This window comes from Fringilla coelebs (genome assembly GCF_963513975.1).
Source record: "Fringilla coelebs genome assembly, chromosome: 12".
Taxonomy (NCBI): Eukaryota; Metazoa; Chordata; class Aves; order Passeriformes; family Fringillidae; genus Fringilla; species Fringilla coelebs.
In genome coordinates, this window is record NC_140038.1 from 14,751,828 (window position 1) to 14,778,943 (window position 27,116).

Genomic DNA, 27,116 nt, shown 5'->3' on the forward strand with positions numbered 1-27,116 from the left:
TCTCTTTCTCGCTTTCCCCCTCGGTCTCTCGCCCCGCTCTAATGGGTGCGTCTGTGCACGGCGCTGCCGCTGGGTTTCGACCGGCTCCTGGGGCTCCTCTTGTATAGCCTGCGCTGGTAGCTGGAGGCTGTGGAGGAGAAGAAAAGGCACCTTGTTGGCAGGAGCCGGGACAGAGAAGCTGCTTGTCCCACGCTGGCCGCCCCGGCCCCTGGCTGCCTGGAAAAACACGGGCAGCCGCAGGCAGCGCTGCCCGGGGGCGGCTGCGTGTGTCCCGGCGCCAGCCCGCCCGCACACGCACAATCGGCCCTTCTCTCGCCCTGCCCGGCTCTGCTTCACCCAGGGGAGAAGGTGCCTGTGGCTCGGAGAGAGCCTGGGCAGGAGCATCATCTCCACGGCTGCTTGTCCCATCCCTTCCCTGTGCCCGGCCAGGAGGGCAGCTCGTCCCCATCTCACCCACTCCCTAAATCCCCAAGCCCAATATGCATTAGTAGTGGGATGTGCTCAGGGCACAGGCGGGAAAAGAGCCTGGCCTGGCTGGCAGGGACAAGGTTTCTGCCTGATCTTTGCTGCCAGTCTCCCTGGAGGCTGGCGTGCTCTGGTGTGATAATTGCAGGAGGGTTTTGGTGGAAGCAGCAAAAGCTGGTTGGGAGCAGACCAGGTCTCTTGATCGCTGGCAGTCCATGTTGGGAACAGCCTGTAGCTCTCCAGACCCACAGCAGAGCCAAAGGAATCAGCATCTTGGTCTGCACCAGGCAGCCGCCCTTGGACACCTCCTCCATCCCTCCTCCTTTCATCTCCTCCCTGGGCAGAGGTTTGTCCCTTAAGCCTCTATCAGCTTTCCCTGGCTGTGGGACCATTGCTTAATCTGCCTTATCTGCAATTGCCCAGCAGGACCTGGCAAGGAGGCCACTGGACAGATGTGATTTGTCTGAGGCCAACAAAATTCTTGGGAAGCTTCAGGCAATCAGGGATGGGACAGGGGTGTAGGCAGGCCTGGGAGTGGGCTGGGACACCAGTGGAAGAAGGCTGACTGCCATCAGCTGGAGGCCTGACAGAAGGAGAGTCAGGAACCCAGCCCTGTGCCTTGGCTTGTATCTGCTGCAGGGCTCCTGTCTGCTCCCAGCGCAGGGGGACACCAGGGAAGGGCTTGAGGGCCCCATAGCTCTCCCATCCTGTTCTCTCTGTTGATGCAGGTTGTGCCAAAACTCACCCTTTCAGAAGCCATTTATTTTTCCTTCTCTGGATAGCCTGGGACAGTGGTAAACTCCTTGTTGCCCTTTCCTGACTCTGGAGCTGCCCCTACCAATTGTGGGTCTCCAGGGCAGTTCTACAAGCCAAGCTCCATGGTCCCCACCCCACCAGAAGACATCAGCTCCCACTTCCCCATCCCAGGGGAAACTCCCAAGAAGTCAAGGGAACCACGGTGTCCCCTTCTGCCTGGCTCAGAGCTGTCCTGCACCGCGATGGCGCCCCGCATTCCCAGCTCCTTCCAGCTGCAGGGAGGCACCAGCCCTAGCCCAGACGTACGGTTTAGGCAGGATATCCGTGGCTGCTCCCACTGCCCGTCGGGCTGGCAGCGGATGGTGGGCACGTGCCGCTGGATGTAGCCGGGCTCGCACTGGTACCGCACCAGGGCGTTGATCTCGTAGCGCTCCTTCTTCCGACCGAAGGTCCTGGCGTTCTCCACGGCAGGGGGGTCCCCGCAGGCCACTGTGGGAGATGGGCAGGTGTTGTATTGCACTAAATAGTTTATTTAGTTGTTGTTTTGCACTGGGTTATTAGAGATTTGCACGGGGTAGTCTTTATATTGCACTGATTCATTTATGTTATGTCACATGGTTTGTTCTTCCCCCTCTCCTGTCACATGGCTTCTCCCCCACCCACCCCTGTCCCCAATACTCCTTGGTGATCTATTCCCTGGTCACTCCCTCTCCTCGCCCCTCCTTACTGGTATCCCACTGGACGTGGTCCTCTTCCTCCGCCCCTCATTCCCCTGGGATAAAAGTCTCCTGCCATGAGCCATGAGGTCTCTTCCTATGGGGGTTTTTCCATCTGTTGGTTCTCAAGTCAATAAACAGAGGACATTTGTCCCCACGTGGAGGAGAGCACTTCTCATCTTTGCTTTGGTCTGCAGAAGATCGTGTGGGATGGGGTCGGCAGCTAGCCGTACTGGGTCCAAACTGCCCGTCCAGACACGGTTCTTGCAGACAGAGGCTGGAGGGTGAGTGAGAGAGCACCAGCCTGGCTGAGCAGGCAGCTCACACCCAGGGCAGGCTGGGCAGGCAAAGCCTCGTCGCTCTTCCACGAATAAAACCTTAGTTCCCTTTGAGATTGCCTCTGTCCACAAGGCTTAGGGGCAGGGGGATATGGAAATTCTGTGATTTGAAATTAGGCAGAGGTCTGCCTCAGTGCTCCACTCCTGTCTGTCTCCTGGAGAAGCTGTGAGAGCTGAGCATCACAACAGCTGCCTGTGTCTGTGGGAGGGCACAGAGCTGTGTGTGGGAGTGATGCTGCAGCCAGGGTATGACTTTGCCTGGGGATGTTGCATCTTAATGGCTTGTCCTATTTAGTTTCAAGTCCTTGTGAAACTTTCTCCTCAAGCTTTGGACAACTTCTCTTTCTAATTCCTTCTATCTCTTTGATCACCCTTTGCAGTAACAAAACCCACATTCCTGGGCACTGGGCTCTCTGCCCCGGACCCACAGCCACCTACTGAGTCCCCCATCCTTGCCAGTAAGGCACGGGGTGCTGACCTGTTCCTTTCTTGCAGGTGAAAGGGAGGTGATAGTTGCAGGGAACATCATTCCATTCGCCTTTCTCGTGCCAGATCATCACAACGCAGTCCTCGCCCGCCGAAAAGAAGTTATCGGGTTGGTTGGGCCGCCAGTTCTCGTATTGCTGCCGAGAGAGGACAGTCCTCCAGCTAAGGTTGGGCCCTGGTCTCTCCTATTCCCTCTCTCATCCTCACCCCACCTCTCCCACACCTCTCTCCAGCAGAGCCCGTGGGTAGCCAGCACTGCCCCTTCCCCAGTTCTTTCCATTGGGATGCTGCCCGGGACCCCACCAGCTTTTCTAGAGGCTTGGAAAAACCATGAGCCCTACAAAGTTTAGAGTTGCCTCCCCTCAATGCCCAACCCAAGCCCTCAACATGTAAGCCATGGGGCCCTTCCCACCAGCCCGAAAAGCCGGTGCCTGCTCGTGCTGTGGGCGCCAGGCTCACCAGGGAGTGCCCGTCAGACCAGCGGAAGTCGTTCTCCACAGCTCTGTCACTGAGGCCGATCCACTGGTAGTCCTGTGCATGACCTGCAAGAGCAGGAGGGGGAGAAAAGAGTCATGGTTGTCCTGCACATTGCTGGAAGCATTTCTTTGCCATTTCAGCTGTCCCTGGCCCTGGAGTCTCTGGGTCATGCAGCTGCCTCCCAGCCAATATTCCCTGATGCCCTTTTCCCTCACACCGTGTTTGTCCAGCTCCCTCTCCACTCAACTGGCAGCACCCAGACAAGGATGAGGCTTTGCTGGGATTCATATGAGCACCAGTGGGGCAAGTGGTGGTTTTTACACCACTTTGGATAAATCTGCATGTAGAGTCAGAGTCCAGTGGTTGGACCCATGCCCAGTCTTAGGCTGCCCTCAGCACTCACTGTTCACAAATTCTTGTTCCTCTGGGGTGATGATGCTGCTCAGGTGGGCTTGATGTTGTCGGCATCTGGTCTCTGCATCCATCCAAGTCTCCCTCTCTTCAAAGTGCCTGTAGCAGTGGCCCTGGAACTTGGTCCAGCCTTCCTCACAGTTTTCCAAGTCTGAAACACACAGAGGAGGGATGAAAAGGAGTTGGTGCATGTATCTGAAAGCTTTCAACTCACCTCTTAGCAGCTCATGCTCCCATGGCACGGGACAACACACGGTCACTTTCACTGAAAAGCACACCCTGACACCTTTGCCTGTAGGAGTTCCCTGGGAAAGTTGTCAGAAGGCATCCAAGACACACAGAGAAGGCAGCCTGTGTGGAAGGCCCTGTGTCTGCAGTGACACAACCAGTGCTACTGGAAAGCTTGAGACAATCCAGTGCTACTGGAATGATAGAGACTTATTCCTGAGAAATTCAACCCCTGTGTAATGTTCCTGAAGTCTGCTTTTGAGGAACCAACCAAGAAAGAACACCTCTCTTCCCACTTGTGCTGGCCTGCAGAGTTTTCTTGCTTTGGAAGAAACCCCCCAAACCCCATACCCAGATGTCCAGAATCAATGCATATGTCTTGAAAATGAAAGAGGGGACCACCAGGTGTGGGTGGTTCCACCACTTGGTGTGATTCTGGAGCTCTGGAGGAAAAACAAACTGACAGAGATGGGTGAAAAGAAATGGGGACAGAAACTTACCACAGTGGAGAGAGAGAAGTAAGTCTCAATGAAAAAGCTTGGAAACTACTAAAGAAGTACAAACATTTCTCAGCTGTTCAGAAGATTTTTTACCGTCTGAGAAATATTGAGGAACTGAACACGCTTATTAAGAAAAATAAAACCACAGATGGGGGAAAGTAGAGACAAATGGACAAACCACCAGAAAAGACCTTCAGCGGTTCCCATGCAATGCAACACCACACATCTGTCTGCTACATGTGACTGAAGGAAACAGAAAATGGAATGTGTTTAATCTCAGCCTTTCAGATGCCTGGTCTATCATCCTTTCTCAGGCCTTTGCTGCTCTGGGAGTGGTGGGTTTCCAGGAGCCCTCATACTTCCCTCCCTTTTCAGAAAGGTTTTCTGTTCTCAGTTTCTTTCTTCTTTGTTAAACTTGGTAGGTCAAAGCACTTGTCACTTTCAGTAACAATAATTCCTCGTAATCCACCTTTCTTCCAGCTGGAGATTGCAGGCACTCCATAGATGTTGGAGTGGTTGGTAGCTATTTGAGACGTTAAAAGCATTTCTTGCCTTCTTCAATAGATCAAATGGGTTATCTGGAAGTAGGTGAAGCTCAGAGGATTCTTGGGTTTTGCAGGCAGATCTCTTGCAGAAAGTTAACGGAGAACTTGCTCTGTCTTTTGGGATTAAGACTTCTTCCCATTATCTTTAATGTTTAATCCCTTGTCATCACCGACTGGGGATGGGACAGCACATGATAAAGAATCTCAGCAGGCCATTTTCTAGACTTTCTGACATAATTTTTTCTTACAGGTAAATATGACAGCAATTTTCTTGGAAAAGAATGATGAAAATCTTGTTTCCTGGTAAGGACACTTTCGTGGTCTGTGTGCATTGTTCACCTACAGTGTCCCATTGTTCTTGGACACCAACAGCAAGAGTGGTCAGTCTCATGGGAATATGAAGATTTACATTTCCAACAAGTTTTGGCGCGCTGGCTTCCTCTTGTATCTTCCAGGCACCAGAGCCCATAATTCAGAGAAAAGACAAATTAAGTCTGGCTTGGATGAAACAAGATCATAAGCAGTTACAGGGTGGAGAGTCTCTGGCTGGATTTACAAGGATCTTCAGCAACAAGTATCATGGTTGAGTAAATCGAGAGCTGGTGAGGTTGCATTGGAAAATTGATGTTAAGACAGCACAATTCCTGCCCAGAAGGTTCAATGATCCTGAGCCTTCTCCTTATGGTCTACTCCATATGTTGGTATTGGAAGTAGAAAGAGATGCAGAGAAAGGGAAGGAGAAAATCCAACATCTATTATCATTACTCATGCCAAGGTGAAGAATATACTGCAACCTTATTTCTTTTTTGTTTGATCAAGGCAGGAGAGCTTCCCCTCAGCTAAGCTGGTAAAAATTTGGACTTCCATCAGCTTTAAGGAAACAAATCTTTTTCTTTCCTTGTAGAAGCAAAAATAAGTATTAGTGCACTAATTTTGATGGAAATATAGGTTGCTTCCCGTTTTCTCAAAGATACATTCCCTGCTGATTTTGCCACAGGAAGCTATGTTGTGGAGATGACAAAAATGTCATGCTCTGTCAAATCAGTGGAGATTCCTGGAGTGAATGATGCTTCTCTCAGCTGCATCTTCCCCGAGAGAAACACAATCATTTTTCATGGCTCAGTTGAAGCATCCTTCCACGAAGTTCCAGTCTAGCAGAGAAAGTTTGCCTGGGGTGAAGATGTACTCAGAAAGTTCCCTACTGTTCCAGATGAACAGAATGACCCTTGACCCAAAGAGACAGCAACTTCCATGATCAACATTGTTATGATCTGTGTGGAGCTTCACCAGAGACACTCAAAAAAGAGAAAGCTGAAGAAGACACCAGAAGCTCCTGCTTAGGAATCTTAGAGGACACGGTGCTGTGAGGAACAAACTTATCCAATTAAATACTCAAAAGCCTCAAAGCTTTTCCCTCAAAGCTTTTTGGTGTGTTTTAAGCTGCTGTTAGAGGTTAGCTCACTGAGATGAGGGCAGCGCTGACGGGAGCACTGGGGATCAGCTTTTTTGGGGGGCAGTATGGGAACAAGGAGGTGCAGCAGTTAGTAGGATTAGCTGAAGCCAGGGAGGCCGTACCGATCTCACACAGGTCCCCTCCGTAGCTGGGAAGGCAAAAGCATTTGAAAGAGTCGATGCCATCAACGCAGGTGGCTCCATTCACACAGGGGCTTGAGTGGCACACATCAGTGTCTGCAAGAAATCAAGGGCTTCCATTAGGGCTCTGGGAGGCAACTCCACCAAGAGGAGAACTTGTTTCCTCGCTTGTGTAGGAGGGAATATCAGTTGTTTTGGGGGGACTTGGGAGGGCTGTGTTTCATAACATACTGCCACTGCTGCTGCTGGAAGAATGAAGGCAAGAGACCCAACCCACCCTACAAGGAGGACATTGGCTTTCTGGTGGTTGAACACCACTCTGAAGATATCAGAGCAAAGCTCAGCAGGATGCATCCAACACACAGCACTGGCTGTGGTAATTCTTCCTTGTCTGCTGCCTCTGCCTGATCCATCAAACGTGTAAACTTGTGTCTGTGTCTCCACCAGCTCAAGGTCTATGAGGAGGAATGTGGAATTCTTCCATAAGTCAGAAGCATCCTCAAATAGATCTCTGTCTCCTAAGCAGAGTTCCTGGTTGTCAGTCCTCACTGACAGTTTCTTCCTAACCATAATTTAGATGAAGTTCTGGGTCAAGAAATCTCTTCTCAGTGAAGATGAAGAAAGTGCAGAGAAGAAAAAAAGTGGGTTCAAAGGTGGTTCAGAGCTTTTCAGCTTTTTCAGCTTTTCTCAGCTTTTTCTCTCTGAGGATCTTAGACCTGGTTATCCGTGCTTATTCCTTGGTGAGGGATACTGGTGTGCAGTGACATTTTCTCCAGACCTATCCCCACTATGTGCTCTCTTGGTTGTGATGGGGATGGAAGAAGCTGGTACATCTTTTCTAGCTATGGACTTCATCTTGGTGGAGAGAGCTTTGGAATCAGAAGAAGGGTCATTCAGAACGGAGAGATTTCAGATACATTCAACTCAGAAACAAGGAGGAAGACTAAGGAAGGAAATGGGAACACATCCATGCAGGCTGGGTTAAATGATGACTGGTTAGATCCTCATGTGAGACAGCATTTCTTTCACACTCAGGAGAAATGTAAGGCTTTAAAAGTGATGACTCCATGCTCTTCTTGTGGATGACAGGGTAGCGAGGAAAGATTCAAAGATGATAAACATGCTGGCTATGGAAATAGCAGAGCAGCGACTCCCCAAGATCTGTGTTCATCTTCTGACTGGGATGTATTTGGTTGGATATTGTTTTCTTGGAGCTGAGGCTCAGCTGCTCAGTGTCCCCAGGCACAAGAGATGGGCGTTATACTCCCTGTGGCTGTCTAGTGACTCAGTGGCCAAGGTCTGATACATCATCTAAAAGCTGACATGTTCTGTAATGTGCCTAAGTGATGGAAAAAATCCTTTCTGACCTTGGATGGTAAATCTGTGTGTGCTTTGGAGCAAGGAGATTGTCATCTTTACTCTAGGCTGTATCACCGTGAGTGGTGAAATCATTCCTTAGATGGCTGATGAGCCTCTTACTCCAGTTTTGCAGTTCTTCTCTGAGAGAAGGAATTTTTCACTCTGGAAAATTTGCCCTTCTAAATCTCACGGATGATTTTTGGATTTCTTCGTTCACTGCAAAATGAAGATAATCCCTGTTTCCATGATACTGGTAAATACTTTGAGACTTTCCAGAACAAAATGGGAGTCACAAGCCTAGAGGAAGAATAGAGGAGCTGAACTTGGCTGAGTGTTGCTTATTAGTCACACTTGGAGTTCCTAGAAGATAGAGAGCACAGAGAAAAACGAGGTATCCTGAGGGGTGATTGCAACTCAAGAGGCCCTTTGGGCTTCTTCAACAGCAGAAGTTCATGTTGATTCCAGTGGGCTCCAGCTGAACACGTAAGGAAAGGCTTTTCCTTCATTCGTCAGGCTCCATGGAGTGGAAAGAACACTGCAGAGGAGGGAGGGAAGCACTCACAAGAGCTAAAGCTGAATGTTTAGCAGTGGATAATGAGCCTTCAGCTGTCTTCGGCCATGTGGAATAAAACTTGGCGTGTCCAAGATCTCTTCTGAGATGCAGGAGACCTGGTGTGTGCTTCCCTGGTCTTGGAGGAGGGGGAAGCAGGCACACGTGTGCAAAGCCATTGCCACAAATTTCCAGCTGGGAAACAAGTCTGGAACAGAGTTTCCTTTTACAGATACTGCATATAATATGGTTGCACATATTATATATGCAGTAAAAAACAAATCTCTGATTATAATACATATGTTACATATCTCTCCATACAGATACATATTTATTTTTGTATATAACATATAGAGAAAGGGTATGTGATGATCATAAACACCAAACTGCCCTTCAGCCTGTTGGGCTGCTGAGGCAGCGACCCTCTGTCCATCTGGATGTAAAATCACCTCACCAAGCTGATATTGAAAAACTCAAATTTATCTGTCAGGTTGGAGAAAGTGTTGCTGATTCTGATCCTCCCAGAAAATCTGGATCTCAGAGGTATTCAAGAAAGGTCTAAATGGTAAATTTGGCTGTGATGTCGCCTCTGGAACTCCTGGCAAATTGTTTTGTGGGTGTTTCTAAGATAAGGCACGTAAGCCACAAACATGATTTACAAGGGGTGAGAACTCCATAAAAAAAATCCATCTATCACGCCACACTTAGTGTTTGTTTGTTTGTTTTTTCCATAGCCTTTTATATGCTGTAAATGTGTCTATTCCACATCGTTCAGAGCTAGAAGAGGTTGGCAAATCACCGCACACCTCTCCAGGCAGCTGCAGAGCCTGCAGCACGCTAGGACAGCACGGAGCCCCCACCTCGCAGCGCTGGCTGCCAGGTACCTTGACACTCAAGGGTTTAGACACGAGCTATTTATTTGCTTGGCTGAGCAGCCATCCAAAAAGTCAGCTCTGCTTTGCGATGCAGCTCAAGTGCTTATCAGCTGACAAGGAGACAAGACCACTGCTATTATTACCCCGGCTAACAAAGGACAGAGATAGTCGATAGTCGAGGAATGCAGAAGGGAGGCAGCCCTGCTTTCAAGAGCTGCAGCTGTAAAACAAAGACGGGGAGAAAATGCCTCGCGGTGCCAAGAATAGGAAACCCAGTTAGAACGTGTTATTAACTCACTTCTTGAGGATAATGCAGAATTAGCAATTCTTCTAAAGAGGATTCATACTGCACTTAATGTTGCCCAGAAGTTGCAAAAATAGCTCAGTTTTACTGTCACAACAGTTTCTATTTTTTGCTACTAACAGGACCCAAGGTCTAGCTTTTAGATGTCTTTTCTTTTCTTTTTTAATAAACCAATTACAACAAAATGGACAGTATAAACCAGGTCTTGCATCTGGAAGATGTAAACTCTTGGCTGGAGAAAGCAAGGGGAGTTACACAGCTGCAACACAAAGTTTGAGTTTGTTCCACCATTTTCTTCCTAGGACTTCTTCTCCATTGCCAGATATACACTATATTTAGTCAGAATAATTTTCTTTTTGTTCAACTAAAAGCAAGAGAAGTATTCTTGTCATTGCTGCCCATGGTAGGGGGAGGTTCGAGCTAGATCATCCTCAAGGTCCTTTCCAACCCTGACCATTTTATGATTCTATGATTCTCCTAATGCCTTTGAAAAAGTTTTTGTACTAGATCATGGAAACTGGAAAGAGAAACATGGAAGAAAGGAAAGAAAAACAGTTTGGCCCTGGTTTTGCTCAGAAGGAAATGTAAAAGTGAACATGCAGTGTCAGTGGTGAGAAGGAAATGCTTTTGAAATTCTTCATCTCAAGCTGAGACAACAATACCAGAAACAATGCTACCATTTCCTAAAACAGTGCAGTCTGTGCACTGCCTATATGGAAGATGAGCAAGAATATCCATTAAACAAGGTCATCTTTGTGCTTAAAACATCTACCAAGGAGAAGCAGCTGGTGAACAGAGAGGATGCTGTCACCCAAACCCTGAACAAACTGTAGTTTTCCTGAAGCTGTGAATAACAGAATCAGTAATACATTCTATGATATTTCTATATCCTCCTTTTTTGTTCTACAGAGCAGAAAAGGTCAGAGAGAAGGGCAAGGCATTTTCAGGATGCCAAAAATTGCCCGTTATGCCCCTCACCTTTTCTTTATAGGCCTCCTTGTAAGTGCAATTATCCAAACAGGGAATCAGAGACCAACTAGATAATTATCTCCTAGAGATTGGGTGAAAAAAAAATCCAGGTACAAATTAAATTTGCTTTTCAGAGTCTGCTGGGAAGTTTGAACTACTGATCTGATAGCTCAAACATCAAAGAAAAACATTGGAGCAATTGTAGGGTGACTCCTAGAAGAAAAGAACAGGATGAGTTGGGGAAACCAGTTCTCTCACATTTTGAGTTAAATGCTAGTATTGAATGTAACCAGCTACTGACTTACAATGAGCAATTAAGTAATTAAAATAATTAACTAGAATAATTGAACCAAAGCCTCCGTGCAGCAGAAGGGGCAGGCATTGCTGTAGCCTTAAAAAACCAATTTTACTAGAGACCAGGAGTTTCCAGGAGGGCTTGATTGTCTGCTGGAACCTTCAATTTGTTCAACACTCTCATGGAAGAAGAGCTCAGGAAATTTGGATACCTTTGTCTCCAAAATATGATGTGTAAAAGTAAATGGACGTGGAAATAACGTTAGTTCAAGACTGTAGACTAGGTTTTGTTTGAGCAAATTAACTTCTGATGCAAAGCAGACAGTGTGGTCAGGAGACACCAAATCACCTGCTCAGCCACAAAGGGTCTGTGCCTCTCAGCCAGGACTGGGACCACCATCTCTTTCTTGAGAGCATCATTTGCATTCCACATTGGGTGAAACATTCTGAATCCAGGGAATATTTTCTTGACTTCTTTTCTGGAGGATTTTCTCTGGACCAACAAAATTCACAACCCTTGGACTTCCAGGTTGTGAAGAATGAGGAAAACTCATTAAGACCCTTCCTCATTTGTATTCTAACCTTCTGCTGTGTGGGGCCATAGGCAACAGACTTCAAGGACTTGTTTCACCAGAGACAAGCAAAACTTCACATGAAAAGATGCCATTTCAGCACATTTCTCTTTCCCCCCACAACTGGAGTGAAGTTTTTAAGTCATTGACTGGTCTGAGAGCTCTAAACCGCAGCCTTTCACTGAAGTGCCAGCATGTTTTTTCAGCTAATAATTATTTGTCTTCAAATGCTACCAGAAGCAAAAAGACCCGCTGAGTTGGCAAAACCCTGGGTGAGGAAGCCAAGCCTATGGACAATTCTTTCAGCTTGTGGGGTTCCTGTCCTCATGGAGGAACCAAATGCTGACTAAAGACATGTTCACCCACAGCCTTCAATTTGGTTAAACACCAAAACATACTGGCACTCCAAGTGTTAATCTTCAGTCTTCTGGCTCTGGCTTTTAGGGATACTTTTAGGCTCCAGCAGAGCAGAATAATATCATTCTTCTTAAATCATCCCACTAAATAGACTGCTGGATCTAACTGGAACCCTCCAACAACAGGGCCAGAGGGCAAAATCCACATTTCTTCCTGTTCCTCGCTCTAAGCTCCTGTAAAGCTGAACCAGCTTCACCAGTGCTTTACTGTCAGTGAAAATCCACTGCTCTGCGTGGACACCCATTGCACCCTACAAACCCCGAGCACAGCACAAACCATGCAGATGGCAGCTGATAGTTTTTGCAAGAGCTAAATTTCAAGACTGGGAAGCTTCAAGTGAAAAGGCAGCCACAACATGGGAAGCAGCATTTTGGGATCCAGCCTACGGTTCTTCCATGTAGACTTCCCATGTTCACAATCCCCAGAGCTCTGTAAAAAGTAACAACCCAAAAAAGGGAACCTAGGATTCCTTTCTTTTCATTTTTTGTATTTTTTTCTTCTTTTGTCATCTCTTTGCTGTAATTCTCTAGAAGAGGTTTGCCTTGTTTTAGGGCTGTTCTGAGTTCATGGTCAACAAACTTTTTTGCCACCTGGATGAGCTTCCTTCGTACCCTGACCAGGACTGCATTTAACTCTGTAGAGACATTGTAGTAAAGTTCACCAATAAAAAGAGAAGTTTTACCCTAGAACATCTTCCGTGGTGCGACTACCAGCCATACACATGTGTTCAAGCCCATTTCTAAATTATAAAGTATACAATTAAACTTCATGCGTTGGTTGCTTACCTCTTGCTGTCTCCTGCTAAGAAACCCCAGCTGCTACATTGTCCTCTCTGTGACTTGCAAATACACATATTCCAATTTCAGAACATTTTTCAAGATTCTTCACACATGAGCTGCTGAACACATGGTTTTCTTTCAAAATACTTCACAAAAATGTTGGCTAACAAATGGTCTGAGGAATCTGGCAATTGCCTTGTGGTTAATTTTTAAAAAGAAAAAGCAGTGGAATAAAATGCATATTTTGGGGCCAATATATTTTTTTTTTTTAACTAAGCCTCACTCTCTTCCTTCCTTCCCCTCAATGCTGCCTTTGCTGGCTTATTTTTGTCTCTGGGTTTGGACGTGGCGGTGGGCATGGCCCAAAAGCAGAGCCTGCTTTTGCAGGAAGGGATTTTGGGCCCATAACTCCTGTACCACCCTGTGCTGTGCCAGGCTGGTCCAGTGCTGCGGGACTGGCCCTGCTGATCTGCCTCACCCACTCCTGCAGCACGCCCAGGGCGCTGCTCAGCACAGACAGCAGGGATGGCAGGTGTGCTGTGGGCAGGGCTGAGCAAAGGTTTGTGATTACCTGTGCTTGCAGGGGGACAGAGCAGAGGGAAATGCAGTGACTCATTGGGAACGCTCAGGGGATGGAAATGACGTTAGAAACCAGGCTGAGCTTCACAAAGCCCTGCCCTTGCTGAGTCCAGAGCTAGCCACGCTGAACAGTGCAAATTGACCCAAAACAGCAGTTTAGGAGGTAACCTGGGAAGGGGTAGAAGTGATGACACTTTTGCCAGAAGGAAGTGAGGAAATCTCTTCGTACATCCATTTTGTAACATACTTAAGCAATGTGTGGCCCTACAAGAACATGTGTCCCTTTGAGAACTCAGGACACGCAGGACATTCATACAGCAGCACAAGCCCTGATGGCTTTCCAGTGAGGCTTGTCCCCAGGTGCCAGCTCTTGATGGCAGCAAAGGGAGACCAAGCTGTGTCCAGGGATGCTGCAGGACATCCTGTGTTACCAGGACTGGGCACCTCCCTTGGCCAAGAGGCACAATGTTTTGTGTTTTGTTTTTTTTTCTCACTGCAGTTCACACGCTTTCACAGCATGAGAACTCTTCTCAGGAAATGCTCATCAGAATGCCAGGAGAGTGTTTTCACCATAAATGGTTAATCAGGCTTAAATATTCTGTCTGTTCGTGCTTGGCAATACAGGGGCCCAACAAAAGACAGAGCACTAAAACACTAAAAATGGTAGAGGGAAGGGAATTTATCAACAGAGCTGACAAAAGCTAGTGATGCTCTGAGCATTATCTCACACGTTTATCCCGTTGTAGCTGCAGAGAGCAGCATAAGACACAGACCAGAGGGTGACCACACGCTGAGCAATACCTGGGGCCAGGCAGCAAGTCAGCCCACCATGGAAAGAGAAACAGAGCAGGACTGAGACTAGCAGCCCATCTCCTCCAACTTCTCAGCTGCATGCAGGGTGGAAAACTCTGGACATGTAGAGGTGGCACTGAGGGACATGGGTTAGTGGTGGACTCGGCAGTGCTGGGTTAATGGTTGGACTCTGTGATCATAAATGTCTTTTCCAACTTAAACAATTCTATGATTCTGTGATCATGACCTGTGGAAAACCCCATGTTTATGGCTTCCCATCAGAACAATGTTCTGCTTAAGTCTGCTTCCGTGTTAATGTTCTCTGCTGTATAAAAACCAAAAAAAGTGACAGTTATGCCCCCTCCTTCCCATCCACAAAGCTTTCCCTTCCATATGAGACACATTACCTTCTGTAGTGGGTCCTAATGCGTCAATTGCTTCTTGTGAGACTTGGGGCAGGGCAGCAGTGGTGGTGGCCAGCAGATGGGGATTGTCTGGAGCAGCAGCTGTCTCTGTCTCTTGTTCTGACACCACAGGAGGGGAAGGCTCCATTTCAAGCTGAGCCTCTTCAGGATTCCTGAGTCCCTGTGTTGGTTCAACATCTGGAGTCCTGGTACTGATTACAGTGTCTGGGACAGAGGTTTCCCCCGAAATGCCAGCGATAGAGTGTGTCACAGCTCCAGATGTTGTGTCAGGAATCTCCCTCTCCTCAGGAGTACCCAAGAGCTCCCCGCTGGCCAAAGATGTGGCAGCTGTTTTGATGTTAGCAGCAGGCAATGCAGATGCTTCCCCACTGGTTTCGTGGGCTGTGGATGCTTCTATGCTGATCTCAGGAAATGTCTCTCCACGGGCTTCTTGACTTGTGGGTGTTCCTACTCTAATTTCAGGAAATGCAGAAGTTTCCCCACTGACTTCTTGAACTGTGGATGTTTCTATGAAAATTTCAGGATAGGCAGATGTTTCACTCCTGGCTTCTTGACTTGTTGGTGTTTCTATGCTGAACTCAGGGAATGCAGATGTCTCCCCACTGATATCATGGACTGTGGAGGTTTCTATGCTAATCTCAGGAAATGTAGATGTTTCACCTCGAGCTTCTTCACCTGTGGATGTTTCTATTCTAATTTCAGGAAATGCAGGTATTTCACCACTGGTTTCATGGATTGTCGAAGTTTCTATGCTAATTTCAGGAAAAGAGGACATATCCCCACTGATTTCATGGACTGTCGAAGTTTCTATGCTGATTTCAGGAAACGCAGACGTTTCCCCACTGGTTTCATGGACCGTCGAAGTTTCTATGCTAATTTCTGGGTAGGCAGATGTTTCACCCCTGGCTTCTTGATTTGTGTATGTTTCTATTCTAATTTCAGGAAATGCAGAACTTTCTCCACTAATTTCACGCACTGTTGAAGTTTCTATGCTGATTTCAGGAAAGGCAGATGTTTCTCCACTGGTTTCGTGGACCGTCGAAGTTTCTATGCTAATTTCAGGATAGCCAGATATTTCACCCCTGGCCTCTTGGCTTGTGAATGTTTCTATTCTAATTTCAGGAAATGCAGATGTTTCCCCACTGATGTCTTGACTTGTGGATGTTTCTATTCTGATTTCAGGAAATGCAGATGTTTCCCCACTGATTTCTTGTATTGTGGATGTTTCTGTGCTACTTTCAGGAAACGCAGAGGTTTCCCCACTTGCTTCTTGACCAGTGGATGCTTCTATGATAATTTCAGGATACCCTGATGTTTCACCCCTGGCTTCCTGACTTGTGGATGTTCCTGTGAAAATTTCAGGAAATGCAGAGGTTTCCCCACTGATTTCTTGAATTGTTGACGTTTCCGTGTTAAATTCAGGAAATGCAGATGTCTCCCCACTGATTTCATGAAGCGTGGAGGTTTCTGTACCGGTTTCAGGAAATGCAGATGTCTCCCCACTGATTTCATAAGCTGTTGATGATTCTAGAGCACTTTCTGGCAGTGCAGATGTTTCCCCACTTAGTTCACCAGATCCAGAGCCTTCACCACTTGTCCCCAAACTGTAGGGAAACGTGACAGTTTCCCCACCCAGTTCCTGTGACACCGTTGGTCGTGTCACCACTTCTACTAAATCAGAAGTGACTAAAGTGATTCCTGGAAGCCCTGAGGCCTCCCCACTGATATCAGCCACTGTTGAAGACTCTCCACTTAGATCTGTGGCTCCAGAAAAGTCTCCGCTGATGTATGGGATTCCAGAGGGCTCTCCACTCAAGTCTCCTGAAGGAAAACCACTGGTCTCCACAGCTCCAGACCCTTCTCCAGATAGTCCTCTGTCTCCAGAAGTAAATCCACTGATTTCTGTCATCCCAGATGGTCCTTCTCCCACTTCTTGTGCCACCGATGTCTGTGTTACAACTTCCACCAAAGTGGTATCCACAAGAGACACTGTGGGAAAGCCAGAGGTGAGTCCACTTTCCTCTCCAGACAGCAGACCACTGGTGACATCAACTCCAGAGATGTCTCCGCTGCTGTCCGTCACTCCACTCGGGTATCCGCTCATCTCCAGCTCTCCAGAAACACTCCCACCAAAGTCTACATGCCCAGAAGGCTCACCACTGATGTCTAAACTCCCAGATACCATGCCTGACCCATCTTCAACACCTGAAGGCAATCCACTGGTTTCCAAAGTCTCTTTTGCTTCTGCTTCTGTAACTGGTGAGGTTGTTGTCACTTCCTCCAGCGTGGCATCTACGAAGGTAACGCCGGAGGCCTCGCTGCTTCCCTCAATACCAGAGGTAAGGCCACTTAGGTCCACCAGGCCGCTGGTCTCATGTGTTCCAGATGTTTCTCCACTGCCATCCAGTCCTGAGGGAAAGCCACTAAGTTCAGACCCTCCCGAGGACAGCCCGCTGAGCTCGGGTACCCCAGAGGGCTCCCCGCTGGGCTCAGCTCCCGAGGGCAAGCCTTGGGTTCTGCCACTGCTGTCCCACTCAGAGGATGGCAGCCCTGACAGATCTCCTTCACCACTGACTCCGATCGACCCTTTTCCCTCCTCTTGCCGTTCTGTCACTGCTGTTACAACTTCCACTAACGTGGTATCCACGAGAGAGACGGTAGGAAAACCAGAGGGGACTCCACTTTCCTCTCCAGATGACACGCCACTGACTAGCTCAGTGCCAGAGATTTCTCCGCTCGCTCCAAAAGGCAGCCCGCTGCTTTCCACCTCAGATGGCATCCCACTAATTTCTGGTATCCCTGAAATAGACACCGATGTCTCCTCCTCTGCAGAAGGCAGGCCACTGATATCAGCAACACCAGAAGACGCACCACTCAGGTCTCCTGAGGGCAGCCCACTTTCTGCAGGTGGGAAGCCGCTGGCATGCAAGTCTACCGACGGTAATCCGCTCTCTCCAATGCCCGAGTGGTCTCCACTAAGTTCAAAATCTCCAGAAGTTGGTGCTCCACTTGTATCTGGAACTCCAGGAACCCACCCAGATGCCAAAGATTCGCCAGTGACTGGATGCTCTCCAGATTCAGTCACCTCCCCTGACACTTCGCTGATGGAAGCATTGGTACTGGTTTCCTCTGGTACTATGGTAGCTGGAGGAAAAGCAGATGGACTCACTGGAAAAGAAAGAACAGACAAAGAGAAGGAGTTGGGAAAATCATTTATACTTTGTGAGAGTCCCAACCCTACACCATCAGCCCAGCACGACACAGGCTACAGGGAAGCTCTGAACGCACCTGAGAGCAGTGACACATCGGTTGGAAAGACCTCTGTGCCCCAGGCTGTCTGATTCTCAGGTTGAGTGGCAGACTCTGTCTCCATGGTCACCTCCTCCCCCGAGGGCACCCCCTCCACTCCAGGGATCACTTGTGTTGCCAGCACATCTTCAAAGAACGGGGTGACCCCCTCCTCCTCCACAGGAGGCAGAGCTGGAACAAAAAGACATTGGAAGGAGTTTCCAAAAATTCACAATCCAAGATGCCGGTGAAGTGCCTCGCTCGAACCAGCGCCCCAACATTCCCAGCCTCCCTTTTGAGATCCCTTTCCCTGAGGAGACAGGTTTCTTTGCCCTGCAGGGGTGGGAGGTACCTCTGAAGCAGAAGGCGTGGTGCCGGGACAGCGGGTCGGGGAAGCCGGTCTGGTTGTGGTGCTGGTACACGGTCCGGACGCCCGGCGCGTCGCCGCCGCAGGCGGGCCGGGGGCTGATGATGGGGTAGCGCAGGCTGCCGTCGGCCAGCCAGCCCGCGTAGCACCTGTCCAGGCCCTGCTTCCAGGCGGCGTGCAGCTGGCCCACGGAGGCCAGCGTGGCGTTCTGCCTCTCGCAGTACCGCTGGGCTTCGGGGAAGGTGAACTGCTCCGGCTGGGTGGCGAAGAACACGTCGCCTGAGGGGTGGGAGGGAAAACACGGGTGAGTCCAGGCATCCCGGCCATCTAGAGGCAGAGGTGGAGGTGTGGGGCACAGTTTTGCTCCACGGCAGTGCCCAGGGCAGGGGAGGATGTACCCTTGAGCCGGTCGATGTAGCAGTACACGTCGTAGGTCTCCGAGGCTGGGCGCATGCCGTATGATCGCACGCCTGGAGTGTCCTCTTTGTCTCCTATGCAGTTATTTCGGGGATTCACAATGGGATACCTACCAAAAAAAGGAAGAGAAGAGGTAATCCAAGGTCAGCCTTATGTAGCCAGGACTGAAGAACCTCAGTGTGCTTGGGAGCAGGACATGAACTCTTCAGTGTTTGAGGTGCTCAGAGGCTCCAGTGTGACTTGGAGACAAGTCCATTTACAGCTGGAGACAATAAATTCAAATTTCCTGCTACTCTTCCTACACACCAGGAGGCCAACTAGTGCAAGACGTATACACAGGTTAGGAAAAGAGGAAAAGAAGAGGGCAAAACCACCTCTGTTGGCCACTGAATATCACAGCCTGGAGAAAATTTTGGGTCAGCAAAGCTTTCGATGTTGATGAGGACAGCAGCAGGACAAATGGCTGAATGGCCATTTTGGAGCGTGTTTTCCCCAAGTCAGTGTAACTTTACCTGACTGTCTGGTCCCGCAGCCAGCCAGCATCACACTGGTCGAAGCCAGCCTCGTAGGCAGCCTGCAGCTGCTGGGGGGTGGCAATCACAGCGCTGTTCTCCAGGCAGGCCTTCTGGGCTTGGACAAAGGAGAAGGCGTATCTGCTGGTGGCTGCACGGTAGTGAAACACCACGCCTGCGGGAAGAGAAGCTGTGGTGAGACAGCGGGTACAGGACTCCCCTGCACTGAAATGTGTGACCAGAAATGGCCTTCCAAAAATCAGTGCAAGGACCAGGCCCTCACAAACCTGTTTTGATGGAAATGCCTTGTTCATGGAGCCCTGATGCCATTGAGGATGATGTTCTGGGGATCTCTTTAGCCCTCCTCTAAGGTCTTCTTGACTTGACTTTCCCCTTCCCAGGAGTCAGGGGGATATGGGAGAGCAGAGTGTGACCACTGCAGCCCAAGCACCAGCCAGCTGAGCCCTGGTCAACACATGATGGGGCGGCCCACAGCCTTCTCCTCTCCCCTCCTGCCCTACTCTGATGGAGGCACTCAGCCTGTCCCTGACCCCTAACAGGCCTGTGCACCTCCAGGGACCTGGATGCCCTCTGAGATGGCAGAAACTCAGGCTGTTTTCAGCTGGATGGTTACCTCTAGAATGAACTGGCCTTCTGGGAGCCCTGGTGCCTTACCTGTGGGGGAGATGGGCTGCTCGGGAAGGTGACCGGCACCGGGGGCAGCTGTCACTCGCACAAGCTGATCTTCCACTGTGAACGCCGAGGCAGACTCCAGTCCTGGTGTGACAGTCACCCCCATGACCTCTTCCACCGAGCTCACCTCTGCTGTTTCAGTGGTGCCAGCAGCGCCAAAGGCTAAGGTGGTGACAGCAGTGCCTAAATCTATGGTGGTGGCCTCTTCAGGTACAGTCCACACCGCTGTGACCTCCTCCCTGGTCACGTTTTCCTCCTCTGTGGCAGCTGTCTCTGGTGTGAGAGCAGTGGTGAAGAGCTCGGGCAGGGCAGTGAAGCCCTCGCCCAGCCTGGTGGCCGTGGGGGTGATCTCAATGGGCTCCAGGGTGGCGATGCTGCCACGGGCCTCCTCCTCTGTGGCATTCCGTGACAGGGGCAGCTCCACCTCGGTCTGGGTGACAGTCTGCACAGTGAAGGCGCTGCCCAGCTCACTCCCTATCTCGTCGATGAACTGCCCTGGGACCAGGCTCTCGATGTCGTCCCCTGTGTCAGGACACAAAGCAGCAATCAGAGAGGATAATGTCAGTCTGGTGGGGTGAGCTGCACTGGTGCTGCCTCCAAGGAGCAGCTGGGTATCTCTGGTACGAGAGGATCAGGGAAATAGGGACAGTTTGATAAAAGAAATGGTTTTCCTTCCTCCACTGTGGCTCTGTACAACGCGTCAGCACGGAGGGCATGTGACGAGGCACTGAGCCACCTCTTGCTCCAAATCTGGTGAGCCACCTCTTACCCCAAATCTGGTTGATCAGCGGGGACACTGCCCTCGCTCCTGCCAGTCCCCCTTCCCGGGAACACCTTGCCCATATCCAAGTCTGCACTGACCCCTAGTGCCTGCTGCAAGCAAACTAGGTTGGACGGGGGAAGTCGGGGAGCTTGGGTAACTTCCATGGCAGATCTGTCTGAGCCGTGGGAGAAAGACAACTGGATCCTCACACTGGGTGCGTGAGACCGCAGCAGGATCACCATCACCCTCTGCTCTGCCCAGGCGTGACTTAAGAGCTCATCCCGGATGAACATCCTAACCCTCTGCCAGGACAGCCAAGGCCACTTGCTGTACCAAAGGCACTGAAACAGCTCCCACCTTTCCCCTTCCAAATCACTTTCCTGCTCAGGTCACACCCCTTGGGTCTAGGACAACGTGCTTAACAGGGCATGAGCAGCTGACAAGGACACTGCTTGGTAGAGCAGCGTGAAACAGAACTGTGAGGGCAGGAAAGGGAGGGATGGATTGCATCTTGGACATGCAGCAAGGCTGGTCTTGGCTGGGGAGGGAAAAAGGATGAGACAATGCCTGGGTTTTCCTCTAATAATGCTTTCCCTGCTCTGTTTCCAATTCCATTTTACTGCTGGTTCATTTTAGGCAGTACCTTTCAGATCTCAAGGGAGATTTCTATAAAGATGCTCAGAAAAGGACTGACCATATGCAGCAGTTTCAGAGGCAAACCCTGAGATAACCAGAAGGCTGTGGCTTGGTGAACCAGTCTTTAGCTTGTCCACATAACTGGGTACCTCCACAGGTCTGGGAGGTGTATTGGGGCACAACAGATCTGATCATAGGGGTTTTCACACATACTTTAAAATATTATTATTTTTTTAACCATGGCAATCCTACTTGAATGTTGGCGTCTGGTTGCCCTGAATAGACCAGTGAATATATCACGGTGTTTTCCCCTCTTCTTGCTGCAGGGAGAAGTGTGCAGTTAGAAGAAAAGGGGGGCAGCTGGGATGCTCTTCGCTTCCTGGGTGCAATTTTAATCCACAGTTCCCAGAGACTGCATCAGTTTCAGATTTATCCCAGCATGGAAACTCAGTCACACATCTGTACCACAGCACATCTCACCACTACACACATCTTCAGGGTCAGACCTGTTCTCTTTCTCCTTCACTTCCTTCTCCAGCATTCAAAGTCTTCTATATGAAGCACCCGAGCTCTGCTTTGTGTCTCCAGGAGAGCTTTAAAAGCAGGAGGGTGTGGGAGGACTGGAGAGATGTGAACTGTGCTACCCCCACCTCCGCAGAGCCCCCCATGTACAGGTCAAGCAGCATTTCTAGATCTGCTTTCTACCTCAACACGAGCAGAGGACTTAGTGCTTTGCCAAACCTGCTTTCTCTCCTCTCTTTTTTTAAAAAAAAACTCAACATCAAAGAAGCAAGAGGTTGTCTTTGGCCAGGGAGCTCCTCTGTATCATAAAAGCAGGATACAAAGGGGAGAGAATGACTGCATCTGACTCCATTGATAGCAGAAGCCAAATGAATTACTTTATGATACTATATTATTCTATATTATATTACACAATATTACATTAGATCTAAACTGAATCTGCATGAGCACCCAGCTCAACTCAACTGCCCAGAATCTTGTGTCTGTCTGCTGACTGACAGTCTGCACACACGTGACAGGCCAAGGAAACAAAACACCATCCCTTTGTATAGCATAATAGAATAGTAAATTATAATATAGTATAATAGAGTAGAATATAATATAGTATAATTGAATAGTATAATATAATACAGAATAACCTAACCTAGATGTGTCAGGTTATTCATTGACCTAACACTTCTAAACCACAAAAATAGAAAACTTTAGGATGCAATCTCCACATTGCATTCTACTTTGGCACAACATGGGAGCAGCCAATGAGATAAGAATGGTTTTGATAATTCTTTTCTCTGCTCCTCTCACGTTCAGAGGGTGAGACTGCCACACCTGGTTGCAGAGGCACTGCTTGGTGCCCTGGCCCCGTGGCAAGATGGAGAAATTTGGGCCGGCCCTGTCCTTCTTTCTTCTTCCTAGCCTGCATCTTCTGGGAGATGTTGGCATTTTTAGATTGGTTTAGAGTAGAAGCTCACTGCCTAACATAGATGATAGGTATTGGTAAATAAGGTATGTCACCGACATGTTTTATGAAAAATCCTTTCCTTGGGATTTTTCCTCCTGAGAAGCTCAGAAGCCTCAAGAACAAAATGTAAACAATGATTGTCTGCTGCTGTGGAATGCAACAGGTGGATCTGTGATTGGTCTCATGTGCTTGTTTCCAATTAATGGCCAATCACAGTCCAGCTGTCTCAGACTGTTTCGGTCAGTCTGAGCCTTTGTTATTCATTCTTTTTCTATTCTTAGCTAAGCCTTCTGATGAAATCCTTCCTTCTATTCTTTTAGTACAGTTTTTAATATAATATATATCATAAAATAATAAACCAGCCTTCTGAACACAGGGTCAACTTTCTTGTCTCTTCCCTCACCCTGAGAGCCCTGCGGTCATAGTCACTAATGTACACGTAGTTTTTAGTATAAAAAGACAACACAGTTGCCTCAACCCAACCTGCCAGACCGACCTCGGCGGGTCGGAGAAAGAATGTTATAGATAAGAATAAACAACCTTGAGAACGAGAACAGGAAACTCCTGACTCTTTCTTCGACCGCTGGGCTGGGAAAAAGGAGCTCGTGCGTATCTCAGAGTGACTCTGAGCGAGCAGCAGAGATTCGGGGACTCACCGCTGTAGCAGATGGCGTCGTAGCGCGAGTCGGGGTGCGGGTAGCCCGTCTGGTTGACGTACAGGTACACCGTCCTCACGCCCACCAGGTTGCCCCCGCAGTTGGGGCGCGCTCGGGAGATGGGGTAGCGCACGCTGCGGTCGGCCAGCCAGCCCGCGCTGCACATGTCCATGCCGTCCTTCCAGGCCAGGTACAGCTCCCCCGTGGTGGCCAGGCGCGCTCCCAAACTGCGGCATTTGTCAAAAGCTTCTTGGAAGGTGAACTTCTCTGGGGCAGTGGCGTAGAAGACTTTGCCTGTAATCACGTCATCCATTAGCACTGGAATTACCTGTACATTCTTAGCCCAATTCCCTTCCTGTCTCCCTCCGACTCCTAAGACTTTGGATAAGATGAAGACTCATGTGCAAGCCCATGTGGGTGACTTTGTAAAGACCAGAAGAAAATGAGTCTTACAGACCAAATGCAGATTTGAGCACAACACACCATGCCACAGGGTAAGGGGGAGATAAAGGACAAGTGCAGTTCTGTTGTGCTGAATATTTCAATATCATAAACATGAGTGATTGGTGCATCTGAATGTCACACACTCAAATGGCTGACCAGACAGGATGGCCTGGACTCTGGTGGAGGTTAGATGGACTCCACCCTCTGTGCTGCATTAGTCATTTGACATTAAAATTGTCCAAGGTCTAATAAAAAGACTGTAGAGAACATCTGGGCTGGCTAGGGTATGTGCTTTTCCAGCTTTAACCTGTCTTTTCTCTATTTGCTGTTGTCCAGTTTAGGCGTGGTCAGGGTTTTGGCCGATTCTGCGTCTAGTAACAATAAAAGCCCCAAATCACCTTGCATTTGCTCTGCATAGCAGTAAACATCATAGGTTTCATCTGGCTCACGGACACCGTAGGTCCTCACTCCTGGAAATTCATCCTTGTCGCCATAGCAGCGCTCCCGGGGCCAGTGGATGGGGTACCTGAGGGAGAGATTGTGGATAAGGTGGGGAGGCAGGACCCTGGCAATCACAGAAGGCTGGGAGGCAGCTGCAGAGCACTGCCCAGTGTGGTGATTTGTGGCTTTTCACAGGTTATGGGAAAGGGAAAGGATGATCTGCTGTCCTGCCCTGACTCTGATGGTCCTGGGAACCCTGACCAAAGACATCAGGACAGGGTGCTTCCCCAGCGAGGGATGCACAGCTCAGTCTGGTTGAGCCAAACTTGTGCATCTTGGCACAGCATTGGTTTTGTTCAGGGAAGATGGAGGATCAAGATGAAGCCATTGTCCACTCAGTTGTCACCACCAGCCCAGGAGTACAGCAATCACTCTGCTTTCCTGCTAGAGATCCACCTGTAGCAGAGAATGACTTGCAATCCCCCACCCCCCTCTGCACACCAGCAGCTACAACAGCTGAGATTTAGCAACCATTTTCAGTTGGTCCTTCCCTAACAGTGCTGCTGTGGCTTTCCCTTCCCCTGCGTGGCTCCTCACCTGACAGTCTGATCAGCCAGCCAGCCAGCATCACACTGCTCATACCCATCCTCGTAGGCAGCCTGCAGCTGCTCAGGGGTAGCAATGACAGCACTGTTCTGGATACAGGCCTGCTTTGCCTTCTCGAAGTTCAGGGTGTACCTTGTGGAGATTGCTCTGTAGTGGAATACAATGCCTGGAAAAGACAATGGACATCACTCACAGTCACCAGCACCTTGCCTTCCAGAGAAGGCACAAGAAAAAGGCAAAATTAAATCTCATCCTGTAGAGTCCTGCAGTGGAAGCTGTCTCTCTGTCTTATACAGAAAGCAAAAGCCACAAAAAAGAGAAGGATTGTACAAAACTTTCATTATTTTATCCACCTATTACCAGGACAGGCTTTGCAATATAGTAATGGAAGTTTTTCCAGAAAAGCCCAATTCTCCAGATGAGGGCATCCCATCTCCTAAAATGTTTGGAAAAAATTAAAGGTCTGATAAGGGCCTTGTTCCAGCTTTACCCACTTGAGTAATAGCCCAATGTATCCAGTACCACCTCCTGCCAAGGATGTCGTCTTGCTCCCTCTGTAATTCACCTTCTGCCAGAAGAGACATTTTCTTGCCATATTCTGCCATGAGTCATTTTACTGGTTTGTTTAGTCTCGTCCTAGCCTGCTGAAATAAATGCTTGGCCCGTGGCTTCTCCACTCATCACCTTATCTGTGACTTGGGAGAAAGGGCTTATTCCTATGAGGAAAACACTGCATTCTCTGCCTGTGTGCCTGTCCTGGGCTGACTATAGGATGCTTTTCTCCTCACTCATCTTGTTGTGTTTATGCTGAATAATAAGTTTTGCACCTTTAAGACTTGTTCCAGAGAGTGAAGGGGGGAGACAAGAAGTGTGCAGTTTGTTTTCAGACACTGCACTCACTCCTCCACATTCTTGCTCCTGGGCTGTGCTGTCTGTGGATGGACAGACAGCAGGACAGAGCTCTCCTTTGTTTTAGTTAGTTTTAGCTAGCTGAGGCAAAGAAGTTCCCTGGACTGTGGGTTTTTTTCCTTTTCCTTGGACCTGTTTAACTTGCTCTGGACTGAACACCAGAAGAGCACCAGCAGCTCACACCTGTGACCCACTGGGCCATGGCATTTCCAGCCCTGGAGGGACTGATAAAAGACTGAGTGAGCTGAGCTACAGCCCACAGAGGGAACTTTCTGAGTTTGTCATCTCTTTTGGAGCAGCAAGGGGTTTTATTGTTTAGGTTTTATTGTTTAACAAACAGTTTTCCCCCACTTTTCTCCAAGGAGGTATTTTTCTCTCGGACTGGTTGGGGCGAGGCGCCAATTGAATCTGCTTTTCTAGAAGACCCCCTTTGGGTGTTTTGCCCTGAACCAGAAGAGTACCTCTTCCTCCCTCCTGCCCAGGCCAAGCAGCAAGAAGAGAAAAGAGCAAGGTCAGCATCCCACCTTTCACCAGGACCTCTATTGTGTCCTGCCTGTCCTCGATGCCGTACATCACTTCGCAGCGGTAGATGCCGGTGTGGTTGGACCTCAGCGCCTTGATCTCCAGCGTGGCGTCGGTGGGGATGGCGGGGTAGTTGGGCAGGGAGATCACCTCCCTGTACTCGCTGTTCAGACGGATCTTGCCACCCGTGGCCACCAGCAGGACGACCTCGGTGCCGTTGGAGAGCTTGCTCCACTTGATGCGTGGGGTCAGCATGACGCTGGTGTCCTGCTCCTCCGGGATGTTGAAGTAGCACGGGATGTTCAGGGAGCTTCCCAGGATGACACGCAGGGGAGACTGCTCAGGTATCTTGACTTCCAGGCCATCACTACTGTCTGCCAGTTCCCAAACAGAGCAGTGGTTACGTCATGACACATGTAATACAAAATATGCCATGTTTCCATATGATCCAGGACCTATATTTGCTGTGCAAACCTGTACCCACATATTCAGACACGATCTTTTTGTCTAATCTACAAAGCGTAGCTGTGGCATTGACCACTGCACCATGGCTGCTTTTGAGAATTGGAACAGTGCTGGATTTGGGAATGAAGGGAACAAAGCAGCCTAGCTGCTGCCCACACTACAGGTTCACACCTGGTAACATTTTAAAAGGGAAATGCTGAAATTCTTTTCATTTCCCACAAATCTGCAGCTATCTCTCTGGCTTCCCAAGCATCAGAACAATGAGGCTGTGTCACAGCAGCCATCCCAACAGAGGATCCTTGTGTGTGCACAGCACAGATCTTGGGCACATTTATTCTAGGGCCTGCCTGTCCTTGGGGATGGGGCCAGAGTGCAGCACGTGGCTCAGCCCCGCTTTGCCAGGCCCTGGACACTTACCTGAGAGCTCCACAGAGTCGGCTGCAGTGATGACTTGCAAACACACAAACACCAATAGCAAAGTGGTCAT

General features: G+C 49.1%; 1 protein-coding gene across 1 annotated transcript; it reads right to left on the bottom strand.

Moving 5' to 3' along the window:
* Positions 1-38: 38 nt before the first annotated feature.
* ACAN (aggrecan) lies at positions 39-27,116 on the bottom strand (the record flags this gene model as incomplete). The annotated part of the gene is made up of 17 exons (XM_084213815.1): positions 39-127; positions 1,528-1,710; positions 2,754-2,898; positions 3,221-3,303; positions 3,642-3,800; positions 6,498-6,611; positions 14,413-17,598; positions 17,719-17,910; positions 18,071-18,364; positions 18,484-18,611; positions 19,015-19,189; positions 19,690-20,229; positions 23,243-23,536; positions 24,085-24,212; positions 24,725-24,899; positions 26,167-26,538; positions 27,047-27,116. 17 exons carry the CDS (start codon positions 27,114-27,116, stop codon positions 39-41), a joined length of 6,327 nt encoding a protein of 2,108 aa, XP_084069941.1.